This window comes from Rhipicephalus microplus, chromosome 6 (assembly GCF_043290135.1).
Source record: "Rhipicephalus microplus isolate Deutch F79 chromosome 6, USDA_Rmic, whole genome shotgun sequence".
In the NCBI taxonomy this organism is placed as follows: domain Eukaryota; kingdom Metazoa; phylum Arthropoda; class Arachnida; order Ixodida; family Ixodidae; genus Rhipicephalus; species Rhipicephalus microplus.
Genome location: NC_134705.1, coordinates 145,940,717 through 145,956,307, shown reverse-complemented (window position 1 = coordinate 145,956,307; position 15,591 = coordinate 145,940,717). Strand labels below are relative to the sequence as shown.

Sequence of the window (15,591 nt, the reverse complement as noted above, 5' to 3'; positions counted from 1 at the left end):
TCAGTTTCGAGAGACTGCCGGAATACATGAAGTAGTATTTTGCTTGAGACCATTACTGTATTTTTAGCACCTTTGAATTGATTCCAACTACACCACATGAAGAAGATAACTTAAGATTCTTCGTGGCTATATTTGTGACCTCTGGCTGAATGTCTGTTGTTTACATGAATTGTTAATCAAGCTCAGTTACGTAGAGTATATTGCTGCTGTTCTCTTTCGGGAAGAAAGAAGTAAGAAAAGGAATGAAATGCTGTTGGACACTGGCTAGCTGGGAGAGAGACGTTGTTACAATCAGGTATTGAGATGCCTTGGTTTTCGCTGCTAGGATTTATCACTTTCCAAAATTCAGTCTGGCTGTTTTTCAAATGTGTAGATAGACCAACAGAAAAATACTTTCCTTTAGCCTTGCCTAAGGCTGCGGAATATGCTTTTACGCATGTTTTATATTTAAGCCAAGAAGAACTGCCCGAGCCATTAGCAATATTGTATAACCACTTTTTTTTATTTTCCTCATTTTCTGAAGTTTTTGTGAACCATGGATTTGATTAACCACTGACAACTTCAACCTGTAAAACATACTTGTCAACTAACGTGCGCAAAATTTGCTTGCAAAGCAACAAGTTCTCTTCGACGGACCTATTGGGGAAACATGGCAGGAGAGTATTTTCCTAAAACAACGCTCTTAGACAAATAATCTGCTGATAATTGCCATTATTATATTTCCGAACTTATTTTAAATGCACACCGGATACAGGAAGGGGAATGTTTATATCTACTCGGAGCAACTTAAGGTAACTGAATCCGTCCTAGCAGTTTGTATTACGTATTGTTTCCGAATCGGTCAAAAGGGTAAGATGTAGATTGTGCGGACCACGTGTAGGTCTCAGAACAGTTTGAAAAAGGTTGACAAGCGTGCTCTGAAAGCTCCCTTAACCCGTCCTCGCGGGAGGAATGGTTGCCGCGCTCCTGTGTTCGAGATTATCAAATATAAGCTTTGCTCACAAGCGTTTATTCTGTAAGAAAATGTTGGGTCACCACATCACTTCCAAATTGAAGTGTTAATATAGAGACGCGTGTACGCTTTCTCCCAACTACGATTACTGAATGTGAAAAGCCACCGTAGTCGAGCGCAAAACGTGGTGCATTCTAGCAACACTGAAAAGCCTGCCTCTTTAAACATTGTTATAGTGGCCATAACGCTGTCGGTCTAAACGCGCTTCACGAGTCAGACATGCCTGCGAAAACACCCTTTTCCGAAGACGAGGAAGATCTCGTCCAGGACCTTGTGCTGAAATACAAGACCGTCATCGAAAATAAGCGTACGGACGCAATACCCATTAATGCAAAAGCCAAGGCATGGGAAAAACGGTGCACGGACGAAACTGGTAGGTGTTCTGTGCAGACCCTTCGTGTGCCCTCGGGACGTCAAGCAGCTAAAGAAGCTGTGGGATAACATGAAGCAAAGGTGGAAGCGGTAGAAAGCGAAGCAAATCCGTGGCGTCCTCACTACAGGTATGTTTCCCTTCTCTGTAAAAAGGTCGCCGCTACTACGAGTTTTGGGGCATTTGCAGGAGGCGGCCCCCCACCACCGCCTATGGACGAAAGGCTCGCGCAGATCGAAGCCATCGTTCCGTACCTGACCACGCGGGTGCCAAATCCTTTCGACAGCGACCGGCCGCTTGCCACGCCAGCAGCCCAAAGCGCGTCGGAAATTCTGGACGGGCTGACCTGTGAAAATGGACCAGCTGACAGTGATGAAGGTATGCCGCCTTATGTGAACTCGATAGCGCGGCCACGGAGGTCGAAACCTCTGCAGGCAACGTGGGCGTTTCTAGCACACCACAGGTCACGAAAAACGGTTGTATTTACACGCTGTCGCGATGTGGAAATGCATGCAGATTCCTGTCCGATTTATCTGCACTGCCACTCTGTAATGCCCTGTTCGATCTTGCCTCTTTTTCCATTGCAGAGTAGTACACATGCATGATCAACCTTGAGGCCGACCTCTCTGCTTTTTTGTGTAACTAGTAACAGTGCAGAAATGCACAAACGAAATATGACATTCTGGTAGATTGCTCTGTTTCAATTATTGGGGTCAGCGCCTGTGCCAATCACGCTGGAATTTTTCTTTCATGCATAGAAATATGTTTCACGTGCTGTGCATGCTGCCCCACCAGTATCGTATACATAAGTTAGCTGTTGTCAGAGCATGAGGGTAATGGTGTTTATTGTCAATTCAAAGTATACAAACATCTAGTAAACGAAGACCGTGAATAATATTGATATTTGTTTCATGAGGTGCTTCCTCATATTTCTTCGCTTGACTTTCATTGATGAAACAACACTTTTATTGCAGACCGAACAGAAGAACTCAGCCAAACCGACAGAGCAGCTATGCAGTTAATGCTGCAGAGCTCTCACACACCATCCGTGGTTGGTGAAGATAGCTTATGCTTGGACGATCCCAAAGTCCATGCGGACATGAGCTAAGAGGAAGCTGCTAAGCCAGGTGCACAAAGTGAAGCACCAACAGCTGGGTCAAGTGTGCGGAATGTCCGCGGAGGCAGGCTGTCTCTGTTGCAGCACACACTCGACGAGATCGAAATCAGCACCTTGAAGGAGCAAAGAAAAAATTGCAACATCTAGCACAAAATCAAGCTTCGGATGTTAAAAGAAAAAGAAGTACAGAAACTGAAGCAGACGCTCCTAAGGAAACAGCTGCAGGCAGCACACTCTGAATAAAGGAATATCTGAGAGCATGTTTTGGAAACTTGTCACATTAACATGCAACAGCAAGCATATTTCTTGCTGTTGTTAATTCATCAGTTGTTTTCACATTGTTTTGGAGATAACACACCAGATGTCTAAAATGTTATATTTAAACGTCACCAAGTGTAGTGTCTGAATGTACATGTGCCTGTTCAGCTGATGTTTTGAAGTTTTCATAGTCATTTAAAGATATGAGCTGTGTCATGTAATTTTTCATTTACTGAAACACCACAGCGGTGCAAGTAACATTGCTTGGATAAATGCATGCAGCACTCTTTAAAGTCAACCAGACTGAAGAGAGACGACGTAGAGCAGGAACATAGCGCTTGAAACAGCGCCTGAATGTAGACACTTCAGGTTTGCACTGGACCTGTGTATTCGTTCTCAGAGGAAAAACACCGGCAGATGTAGCAGCTGCGTACTTCTGCACCAGCAACAGTGTCGGGATCTCCTTGGCTAGGGTTGTCAGGTAAATTAACCTCGGGGTGTGCTTCATCAGAGAGTGGACATGGGTATCGACGCAAACAGGCAATGTTGCGGAGCGCTGCACATGCTGTTATGATAGCTGCAGACCGATCAGTGTCCGTCAGCAGCTTTACCCGCAGGCATGCGAAGCGCCTTTTCCACACTCCATATGTACGCTCCACACTGTTTCTTGTTTTTATCTGGCTGTTGTTGTACCTGCACAAAACGAGAGAATGTGCAAATCATGCATGAGCAGCAAGCGCTATGTGGAACAGCATTTGTGAACATGTCAAGATACAGCCACTGATACATCAACACAATTATTAGGAAGAAACAGTTTTGTTTTTGAAGATAACAACTTGCATGTTCCATTTTAAATGTGTTTTGATACATCCTGTGTTATTGGCATGTCCACATCATGGGTACAGCATGCTTTTCGAGATAAGAAAGAATTGGCTGTGGGACAGCAGACAGTAAACCTGTTCAGAGACTACAGTAAAGCATGTGTATGGTTGTATGGGAGCAAATTTAAAATTCAAGTGGCTTTAGCTAGGAATACCTTTCCTCTTTGTTTTTACAGTTGCAGGTACTTCATTTGTTCCAAGAAATTTTTGACATTTATCTTATAAACGGCAGGTTTTTAATCTAGTTTTCATAAGGGACACTGCAATTTTAGTACTTCGACTCTATTGTGCCAAGTAGCGCACCTATTATAATTTCCATGCTGAAGTTCATGTGCTGTTACGTCTTTTCTGCTCGTGTTTGAGGATTCTTCAGTGGTGTCATGAGGAATGGTAGGCACGCATACCCCTGGTCACCAAAGAGAACGCCAGGTACAGCCTTCTGTTTGTAGAGAGCCATCACTCTGCTGTTGGTGAATATTCTGCTGTCATGCACAGATCCAGGCCAACTGGCAACTACATCAAAGAATTGGAGCTCGGGACCAGTGATATCCTGCGAATCAAGTATTGTGCATTTCTTAGAAATGGTTGCACACAAAAGCAACAGCGATGTTTCAATGTGTGTAACTTGGAAATTTTTAAAAATTGTTACTTCCCCACCACAAACCCTCATGCAACTGTTAAGCACACTGTGCCCGGACAAGAAGTGGCTAATACAACAGGCATTCACAACCCTTGGTTTTCATCAACCTACATGACAGTTATACAATTTAGATCAGTGCATTGATGGTGCATATTTACTGAAGTTTATTTTAAGTTACTGATACACAACATAGTCATGGGTGCGACATTACTGATTATCACACTACCATGTTCAACGCAAGCTAAGCTGCATAAAAAAATGGCGATTAAAAAAAAAAGTGACATTCAATAGAGTACCAATTCTGAAGCTTTACGTTTCATACGTAAAAAAAAATTGGCAACAGACAGTGTTACCTGAATGGCGTGTTTCACCATGGGCATGTGCAACAAAAGTAACCCTATTTCTACAGCAACGGCACAGCTTTGAAAACGTGCGTTTATACAACGCTGTCGCAAAAGTTACACACATCAAACAGGTTAAGAAAAGAGAAAAATGAGACGAAGGTGTCACTTTACCTGCACATTGAGTGAGAAGTATCCCTTGCGGTTGCGGAAGACCTCTGCGTTCTCGCCTCCAGGGTTCACAATCGGAACGTGCGTGCAGTCTATACACCCCGTTACACCTAGAAACAGGGCTATTGCGCAGAAGCGGGCCATCACAGCATTCGCGTCTGCTGCATCGGGGAGTCGCACATATTTGGGAAACAGACGCAAACATATGACCTGGGTGATCTCCCAGACACAACGCGACACATACTGCTGTGAGACGCGCACGAGGTCGCCAACCACTGTCTGCATGGCACCAGTGCCGTAAAACCGAAGCGTGATGAGCACCTTCAGCAGCGGTGGGAGCAGGGTTCCCCTTCGGTCCGTGTTCTTTTTCAACTGTAGTTCCGACATGATCGCAATGACAGACGCCTTGGTGAAACGAAACCTGAATGAAAAATCTTCTTCATCGTAGAATTCCATAGGGTTGACCGCATCGCGAACTATCCTCACTGCCGGTGAATACCGGTAGACCTCTCCGAATGCGAAATGACTAGCGCGGTTCAAGAAATCCCTGAGGTCAGCCGCACTCCCGTCCGCCCACGACGCCATTTCTTGTTTTACTGCGCCGTCGTGCCTGGCACCGTGCACGCACGCTCGCGTCTCCCCGCAGAGGTGGGGTGGGAGGGTTGCCTCGAAAACGAAAACATCACGTGGGCTAGCTGTGAGGCGAAGCGCTCGTTCAGGGCAAGGAGCGCACCTAACAGCGCTCGAAGGTGGCCCCAAAGCAACCTTAAGCTGAGGAAGCGCCAAGGAAGCCTTCACCGAGGGCTCCTCAGTGAGGAAGCTTTCGGAGTGACATAAGGCGGCCTCACAAAAAGGAAGGCTTCCTTACCGAGGAAACGAACGTTTCGTTGTTTGGCCCTGAAATCTAGAGCTAAGTTAGGAAAATTATTGGACGTGTGGCAGGGCGATGACAGTGTAGGCCAATCAAATAACAGAAAGTTAAAGTCGCCTAATAAGTAAATTATGTCTGTTTCAAGTTTTTCAGGTGCCTTGTTGATACTGCCGCTTAGCATATTAATGAAGAAAGAGTCGAATTCCGGTGCACGATAGCATAAACCTACCAAGATTTTAGAAGTAAGGACAGTGCAAGCAACCCAAACTACTTCGAGGTTAGAATTACAGTGTTCACGAAAAATGAAGTCGTGGTTTTTCTTATGCCCACCAAAACACCGCCACCTCTTTAACCATTGCGATCACACCTGTAGATATGATACATGACACATGAGGTGAAAGTTTCCTCACCACTGATAGCAGGCTTTAGCCAAGTTTATGTGATGGCGACAATATCAGATCTACTGTCATCCAGAAAAGCAGAGATCAAATGCTGCTTCGAGATAATGCTGCATGTGTTAGTGATTGACAGTGACAATGCGGTATTAGCATGAATTGGTCGTAGATTCCGCACGCACGCGCGGCGCGATAACTATGTTCCTCGCAAAGTCATAAATTTATGTCTTGAAAGCAATGCGTAGAGCGTTTATTGTTGTGTGTGTGCGTGCGTGTGTTTCGCGAATTCGATCAGCTTCCCTCGGGTGAGCCGTGTTTCTAGTGAAAAATCTTCTCGTATAGAAAATCTTCAAGCAGCCTTTTATATTGTGAGCAAACGACTGCATTTGTTATCTATCCTTAAAGAACGTCAATTTTTTTTTCAATATAAGCCTCCGCTTATCTTCTGTATATTTGTCTATTGGTTGCACACGTTCAAATGCCGTTCCGTCACAGTGACGCCTAATTTTTCTGAGCAGAAGGCTATTATATTTCGTTCAGATTTCGCCCAGTCTTTCTTAGGTTCGTCGTTCAGTGCAAAACAGGAGGTTAGATCACCACAGTCTACTTTCAGATCTGTTACGCCGTGACAAAATTTCTGTCACTTAGATTGATACAGCACACACTTCAGCACTATAACCTCACATACACCTGTGTTTATGGGGTGACGTGTAATTGCTTTCCAGGGGCGTTATTTTAGCCTTAAGCAAGAAAATCTCGTTTCTGGCTTCACCATATTTTTCTTCCGCAGCTTTCAATTCGGCTACTAGCCTAGCCGTCTTCAACTTGTGGATGGTGTCTAGAGCTTGAGCAAATGTGTCGGCTCAGTTTTTGTCATAGGCCCCGGGTTAGATTACGCGTCACCGGCGGGAAGCTACATTAAGAGCATAAAGCGTGGCACACCACAAAACCAATGTCCATCATATTATCTACCAATTCGGGTGAGCACGACACCGCAACTAGAACATAATTACTAGTTCTGTAGCAAATGGCACCTTTCAGGTAACTAAGCTGTAAGAGCAACCACCGTAAGCTTGGCATTCTCGGCGCGATCTTTTGCCCGAAGTGGACGGCTTCTGGCTAGCTTATGAATACCGTGCCGTCTGTGCATGCCGTGATTCTAGTGTCTGCGAGATGGATGGTTTCATTGACTGCTCTATCCCTACATTATCCGTGCTGAACTAGAATGTTGCTCCTTGATTTTCTTTTTTTTATTGCCACATTGACGCATTTCGGGGGTCCACAGTACGGTCATTGTCTGTGGAAGCACGCTTTTTAATTTATACAGTTTATTCGGAAGAACCACGTAAGCTTCAATAATTCTTCAGATCTTACACATCGCAGCAACCTTTCCCTACGTACGTGCATTTCGTTGATAAACGAAACTGTGAAGCAAATGTTTGAAGAATTTGCCACAGCAAAACTTGTTGACCACTCTTCTGGCTGACGCAGATGTGGGATGCTCGATCGTGCGACACACTTCACACAATAAAAGCGATCCTTCCGGACTTAACGTCGTGCTTTTGTCCGCATAACTTCAAAAGACGCTTATAAACAAACAGGCGCTCAGACGCATGGAGCAGACGTAAGAGTGCTTATTTTCTTTCACCCTTCTCCAATCAAAACAGTACGCACGTAAGCGATGACGGACCGAGAGCGATAGGAACCGACCTGCGAGCTCGAAAAACGCAGAAACAACCCTATTCATTGCATTTATGCGTCTTGAGACATCTTGGTGCCTATTTTTTGCATAATATGTCAATTGTAATTGCAATATGAGGCCTCTGAATTCTGTGACCCCGGAACTTTCGCCGCGTATATTTAAATTTAGCGCAATACACAAGGTCCGATTGCATCGCTCTCTGGTGACGTTATTGCAAAAGCCTCCGAGATGCAAAATGTTGCGAACTTGCGCTCGTGTCTTTCGTGTCCTTCTTGTCTCTGTGTCGTCGTTTTGGTCTCGCGCTATAACTATCGTTTTGTTTGCACGTTATCTGAATTCAAAATTAATTTGTATAAATTAAGCCGTTTGACGAGAACAAAAGCACGTAACGTTTTACGGAAACATGAATTTAGTTACGCTTAGAAGCGTCCTGCCTGGTGAGGTGAAAACTCAAGAGCAAATAGAGCAACCCTGTGCTACATGTGCTCAGAAAAGAACACGTGAAAACAATAAGATGAGGAACTGTATGGTTAGAACAGCTTGTAAAAGCGAGCACAGTATTGCATCGCGTTGCAATATAATTGCACTTGTGCACCGTTGTTGCATGAGAACGTGCATGCACTCTCTTTATTGTGATGCGACGCTTTCGTGCCGGCAAGTTTTCTTCTCTGTAAAGCATAATTTCTTTCGCACATTGCTGGGGGGTTGAAGGAAGTGAGGTAACAATGGGGAGATTCTCGCTGCGTCAGTCGACGCGATCGGACGCACCATGGCCTGCTCCCATCTGACAACGGCACCATGGCCCGCTCCTGGTGGGACTAGCGCCGCCCTTTCGTCGTCGTTTGAAGGAGGTTTTGGCTGGTTCGAGTGGGACGAGACTCGCTGTTTGCATGCGGTGACCCAGCGGACTCCCGCACCGGTTTTTCGTCGGTTTTTGGTGAGGTTTTTTTTTGTCCCTTTTTCTCATTTTTAATTCGTCAGGTTAGGCTAGCTTTTACCTAGACTTCGTCAGGTTAGGCTAGTTTCTATCTGACTTGGTAGCCTCGTGGTAGTTTTACCGCAATGGCTACTAACCTTCTCTCGCAGATTAGGCCGCGGGTGCACTATGCACGCATGCCTAAAGGCTTCGGCAGTGCCGACATTTGCAGGAAGCTTGTAAAGCGTTTTGAGCTCAGTGAGTTGAAATGTGTGCAGGACTATGGACTTGGGATGTTTGAAGTGACATTCGCGACCGATGAGGCGAGTCGGCAGTTTGGCAGTGTCTATTCTGCCGGCGCCGGCTGAATATTTTTTCATTATTTGCCGGCGGTCGCCCCTCATTGGCTGCTCAGTCACATGACATCGGACAGCAGAATAGGGGCATTGTCTATTCTGCCGGCGCCGGTTGAATATTTTTTTTTTTATTCTGTTTGTGGTCGCTCCTCATTGGCTGCTCAGTCACATGACATCCGGCCGAATATTGGCAGAGACTGCTGCGGCGGGGAGAGTCTATTTGCACCTCAAGAGCTCGGGGTCACGTGACCCAAGTTGCAACGTCACATATGACGTCATTGGTTAAAACGATCGGCTTCAACTGGCTACGTCTTATTGTGACTACGTCTTGTCAAGCGACTCCGAGGTCACGTGATAAAAAAAAATAAGGAAGGCGCGTTTTGTTGTCATCACGGTTCGTGTGCACGAGTTCCAGTTATCATGTGACCGTCATCCACACTTCCACGCTGCGTGCCCTGGATTAAAGAGCTCGACCAAGGAAGCCCGCGTTATCGAAGTCACTCCACTGTGCCGCTCATGAACTTAGTGCTGTCGAGGAGAGTGCCAAGTGTGTTGTGTCACAGGTTGCGTGTAGGGAGCCTACATGAACTGCCGGTCATGTAGGCTCCCTAGTTGTGTGGCGCTACGAAGGCTAGGGCACGCGATAGGAACAGGTATGTTTGCCGGCATTTGCTGCTACCGCTGTTAGCGCCATATGCTCTACATCGAAGGAATTTACTGAAGTCTACAGGTGTACAGCCCGAAGTTCTCCCGATGACCATTCGGTTGAGCTTCGCGTCGTTACACAGATAGCTGATTCTCATTTTCTGAAGAACCAGTGAGCAGTCGACTGTTAAATTTCATGTGCAACCTACAGAGGTCACGTGGAAATTATAAGGGCTCGTTTTTCTTTGTTAGACACAATATTAACGAGAGCTGGTCGCGTACTGTGAACTGGTCGTGAACTGAAACTTGTCTAGAATGCCGGAATGGCACGCACCAACACTCTCTGGCGCCATGTATACCGATAACTAGTTGACAGCCCTCACTCAAGCATTAAACCTTAGCGGCTTTGCATGCAAGAATTTGGGCTCTTTCTAACTAGTTGTAATCAGAAATTGCCGTCAGCGCAGTCCGGAGCGTGCCTTTTCGGTGTTTTAGACAAATGTGCTCACTAGTGACCTGTACTGTACTACGTTACGTATCCGCACGGCAACACACCTGACTCGCCAGTGAGACGAGCACTCGCTCTGGTCCCTGCTTAGGTGATCTAGTGGTTATGGCGCTCGGCTGGCGATCCGAAGGTCGCGGGACGGAATCCGCGGCGGTAGCATTTTCGATGGAAGCAAATATTTGTTTGAGACCCGTGTGCCGAGATTTAGGTGCATGGTAAAGAACCCCCAGGTGGTCGAAATTACCGCAGCCCTCCACTACGACGTCCCTCATAATCTTATCTGCTCTTGGGGCTTTAAACCCAAACAAATATTACTCTTTGGTGGAGTGGCGAGGCGGTATGAAGAGGTGCAAAAGAGAACAGGGTACCGTGGCGCAATGTAGCAAACTAAGGGAAGAAGCAGGAGACCGTAAGTGAATTTGGCCCGCATCCTAGCGTCTTTTTTTTTTCTTTATAGTGTAGTCTACGTACATTGCATCATAGTTCACTGATTGATGTGCACAATCTTGTACTACTTGCCGCACTTGAACAACTGCAATATTCTATGAATTTGCCAACGCACATGAATAGTTGCAGTACACAGTGTCAGTTCAGGAAGCACTACTTTCTTGTACGTCAGTGCTCGTATCGTACCATATGTAGTTCCTGAGCCACAATATTGGCATGAGGCTGCAAAGCTATAGCTTCTTTAATGACAACATGCACGAGGAGGTATAGTGCTTACCAGTAAATACTTGGCAGGCATTACCTTGGAATTCAAGGCGACTTTAGGGGTATGTTTTTACTTGCAGTTTGTCACATTGTTTCTGAACCTGTATCTTGAAGCTTGAGTTCGGTATGGCATGACTGGGCACTTACTGTAGTTCCCGCTCAATTGAAATGCTCAAAGCAGACGTGTGTTTTACATTTTCATCTATAAACTAACTTATATGTAATTAAATATTAGCAAACTTTAAACTGAAATAAAGGTGCATAGAGGACAGAACACAAGTAGAAGTAGACATGACAAGTGCAATCCTGTCTACTCCTTCTTGTGTTCTATCCCCTGCATGGCTTTATTTCAGTACCAACTAGCCCCTCAACTGAACTATGTTGATTGTTTCCAAGTGAAGAAAAGTACTAAAATAAGAACTGCCAGATATCTAATGTAATGCATTATGTTCAAGTCTCGTAACACTCTGCCACCTGTTATACAATACCATAGTTTATAATGAGTTCTGACATGACACTTATGCACTGTACACTTTAACACACTTCGGTCAGACCCCGCTGCTCAAACAACAGCGTCTTGGCAGACTCACACGCTTCAACTTCAGGCTTGGCCCTGCAATGCTTGAAAGGTCTTGAAGTGGTACATTTCAAATTTTCGTTGACCAGTCGACCTGTGTGGGGTGTGTTGTGATGTTCAGGATGACTGACAGATTCATTGAGAATACAGAGATATGTGATATAAGGAACAAGCAACCGTTTAATTAGAAAGAGGGCAATGGCAAGAGACACACAGTTAACTAAGAGGAAACAAAAATATGTGCAATGAAAGAAAGAATGGCACCAGAAATCACACTGAATAACTACAGATACAAAATACAGACAACGGGGTAGGTTAATAAAATAGAGGATTGACTTGAAAATAAATGCAGAGAAAGAAACACTGTGCTTATACTGCAGAGCTTCTCGTGCAACTCAAATGCAAAGTTGGCTAAATAAAATAGCAACAAAAAATAAAACACTTAAAAGACAGTGAAGCTGGTCGATTTTCAAGTTTTTAGAAGGTTTTTGCTAGGTTTTTGCAGATGTGACAGGCGTGCCCAAATTCTGTGCTCAGAAACTCTTGACGAAACCAGTTATCCGCTGAATCAGTACTCTGCTGGACCCTGCCATAGAAGCTCTCATCCACATGCAGGCCGGGCACGTACTCGCAAGGGTTTCTGTATGTATTCCCTTTGCCAAGCAGCACACCTTGGCTCTTCCGCTTAATGGCGAAACTTGGTAGCAGCCTCTTCGGCTTGATGTCTGAACATATTCCCACTTCGCGGCACGTTGTCATTCTTTATATGTGGCTTCTTCTTCCGAAGTTGATTTATTTACGTCTACCCATGGCGAAAGCAAAGATTCAGCACATGATGACGACATGGCTCCTGCTGGTACAATGTGGTGACAAGTCAGTGCGCAGGAACGGTCATGCTTAGTATCAAGGCAGGTGCGCACAGCTTCGTGAAGGTTGTGGGCGATGTGCAGATGGCCTGGTTGCCATGGCTATGCTAGGCGACATCATAGCGAGGCAATGTTTTTGATCGACAAGCACTGTTTTGTGGATAGCTCGAACAGCTCTGCTGTTAAAATTTCAATAAAAGGTTCCTCACAGACCATGCCAGCTTAAAAGAGTGTGAATACGAGCCAGTTGGTACGTATCTATAGTTAAAAATAGCGCAAAGTAGACGCGGACAAGAATTGACACAGGACCGCGCTGCCTATGTGAATTCTTGTCCGTGTCTACTTCGCGCTGTTTTTAACCATGCCAGCTTACAGTACTCGTAGACGAATCGACGTGGTGCCCGCCGCTCGACTCTCTTGCCAGCTTCTGTAGACGAGGATTCCCGACGGGACAGTCAACTCTATTCGTTGCACAGGACACTCCACACTCGCTGCCTACTTGTGACACCGATGACCACACTCTTCACTGGTTCAAAGACAACTGCCAAAGCAGCCAAAAATTCTTCCCTGGCTTGTGCATCTCTACCGTAGGTGCACTCCCCCAACACATTCCATTTGTTGCAGCTGTGAGAAAGTCCCGGAGGTGCCGATTACCCAAAGCCAGCCATGGGAAGTTTCTTTTCCAACAAGTCGCCCTTCCCTCGACGAAGGGTCCATCGCGGTGAAGCAGTGGTTATGGTGCTCGGCTGTTGACCCGAAGGTCGCGGGTTCGATCCCGACTGCAGCGGTCGCATTTTGATGGAGGCTAAATGGTAGAGGACAGTGCTGTGTGATGTCATTGCATGTTAAAGAATACCAGATGGTTGAAATTTCCGCAGCCCTCCTCTACGACGCCTCTCCTAATCATATCATGGTTTTGGGATGTAAAACCTCAGATATTATTATCCCTCGATGAAGGGGCGCACGCGTGAGCATCAGACGTTTATGGTGCAACGTTAAATGTTGCTCTAAGTTCGCTGGCTTGCTTGCCTACTCTGCCTCTTGTTTTCCAGCTCTCCGCATGGCGTCTTGCATGCTGGAGTGCTTTTAGGCGGATTCGTTTTGCTTGTTGTGTAGTGCTTGCCTGGCCAGAGCAACCCTTTGTCGGAGATCCACGAATGACTAAGCCACTATTTGAACTCTCACACCCACTTCTCAGAATGTTGTATGCTTGAAGCATCAGCTCATGTGCCTCCTTTCTCTTTCTTTCATCTTTGCAGTAGATGACAACACTTGTAATTTTGTGGGCTGTGTCTGTGATCATTCTCCTGGATAACTTGCTAGTTTCCCGGATTTTCTTTGGCAGTTCAGCAACACATTCCTCTTCTGAGGGCACCTGCAAAATGTTGTCATCTGTGCCTTCGGTAGAGAGTGCCGGTAAAATGCACCCACTTTCTGGTGTGCTGAGAATGTTGCTGTACAAACTTAGCATTGGGCCTTCAATGTATTCTCTTGGGAGCTGTTCAAATGACCATTCTTTGAAAAACCGAAAAATTGCACAGAAGTGCTTGCATGGCAATTTATGTCGAAGAAAATCCTGGCAGGTACACTGTGGTGTATGGAAGTTTACCGTGTGTAGCAAGCCTGGATTGCTTGACTTCACAGAAAAAACGCCAGGTTCAGTAAATACAGCAACATCTTCAGGCTCATAGTCTAAGGCTGTGTTGATACGAGCCATGATATGCCTTATTACTTTTGGAGGTCTGTTATGCAGGTACTTTGGCACATATTCATGGTACTTGCGGTACATTGCCGATCTTTCTACATTCTGCTGAATAAAGACGCTTTGCTCTCTGGAAGAAACTTTTTCACCACTACTGTAATAAGGCTCGAAAGGCTCCTTCTCCCGTGACTCCACCTCAGGTAATGCTCCTTGAGGATGCGGTTCTGTGTCTCTGTTCCGTTGTTTGTTGTAACGACGACACCAAACTTCATTCTGTGGTATTGAACCCACATCTTGGCTGCTGGCATCCACTGCGTTTCAAAGTAGCTAGCTACTTTGTCGTTCCTCCAAAAAACTGAGTTCTTCAGACATTTGTAGGCCTCGTCAAATTCCTCCCTGCTGCTTGAATTGGCTATTTTGCGAAAGAGACCAAGCAGGGCATCTTTTTGGTCTGGAGGGACATCATTTTCCTTCTTTTTCATCCACCTCTCCCAAGCCTGTTCACGGTGAAAGTTGCACAGCATGACTTCACTCTGTGGGAAGACTTCAGAAATCGCACTTATTTCAGCCTGGCAAAAGTCCACCATGAAATACTTAGGCAAGTACTCAGGATCCCAGCTTTTAAACACACTGAGTGCCTCACTGATGCACGCACTTGTTTCGTACTGCACCACAAAAACACCTGCCACCATGTAATTCGTGGGTGTTTTTACAACAAGGAAAAACAGTGGCAAGCTGTAATCTGTTGTCTTGTTTGTGGCATCAAGGCATGTCACATTGTTGCCATACTGCTTTAGTAGTTCTGCCATGAAGTGAGACTCATAGCAGAACAGCAAGGTCCTGTCGCATTGTTTTGCCAAGGTCTCCTCTACATTAATCTGGTCATCGTCGGCCTCGGGGATTGTCGTTTTTGCTTCACTTGTGTAGCAATATGGCCGGAAGAGCACCTTTGATGTTGGTTCTTCTCTCTCCAGTGCAGATACCAGCATTGCAACATTCTCCTGATCCAGATTGCTACAGTGCCCTTGCCTCAAAGATTCCTGAATATGGTTGCGGATGTCTTTGGATGTCGGGTAAAATGCTCTGCAATCTAGATCAGGTTTTTCCTTGCCATTGAAGAGCACGTCCTGTACATAGTAGCGAAGGCATGTCTTCACTTCATGCACAGACGTAATGCCTTCCTGAACGAGGTCATAAATTCTTTCAATAATACTGTGGTCCACCGTCTGTCCATACTTCATGAAGTTGCCAAAGTCATGTTCTGTGTGGCATGACATCTTTGTTATTGTGACGTAAAGTCGCATTTCTGACCTTGGTGGATTGTCTCCATTAAGTTGTTGTGACAAGTTAGTCAATGCAGCAGACTTCAGCATGGTGATCCGGTTCTTCGTACATCCTTGCACTGCAATCTAAGGGCGATCAAGAGAACAAGTTACGCAAACATGTTAAGAATTTTTTCAAAGGCACTTTTCTTGGCAAATATGTAGCACTACCATAAGATATGCAGACTTTACAGTAATGTCACCGCCGTTAACATAGTGAAATACAGCTA

At 45.5% G+C, this 15,591-nt stretch overlaps 1 protein-coding gene across 2 annotated transcripts; it reads right to left on the bottom strand.

Annotated features, from left to right (window-relative positions):
• Positions 1 to 2,210: 2,210 nt before the first annotated feature.
• Positions 2,211 to 5,412, bottom strand: LOC119167269 (putative nuclease HARBI1). 2 transcript variants are annotated; one of them, XM_075866815.1, is made up of 3 exons: positions 4,794 to 5,412; positions 3,980 to 4,188; positions 2,211 to 3,450 (listed from the first exon to the last, which is right to left on the bottom strand). In XM_075866815.1, exons 1-3 carry the CDS (start codon positions 5,373 to 5,375, stop codon positions 3,123 to 3,125), a joined length of 1,119 nt encoding a protein of 372 aa, XP_075722930.1. In that variant the 5' UTR covers positions 5,376 to 5,412; the 3' UTR covers positions 2,211 to 3,122. The 2 variants fall into 2 exon arrangements, with proteins under 2 accessions (XP_075722930.1, XP_037274623.2); XM_037418726.2 differs by having other exon boundaries at positions 4,043 to 4,188.
• Positions 5,413 to 15,591: the final 10,179 nt, after the last annotated feature.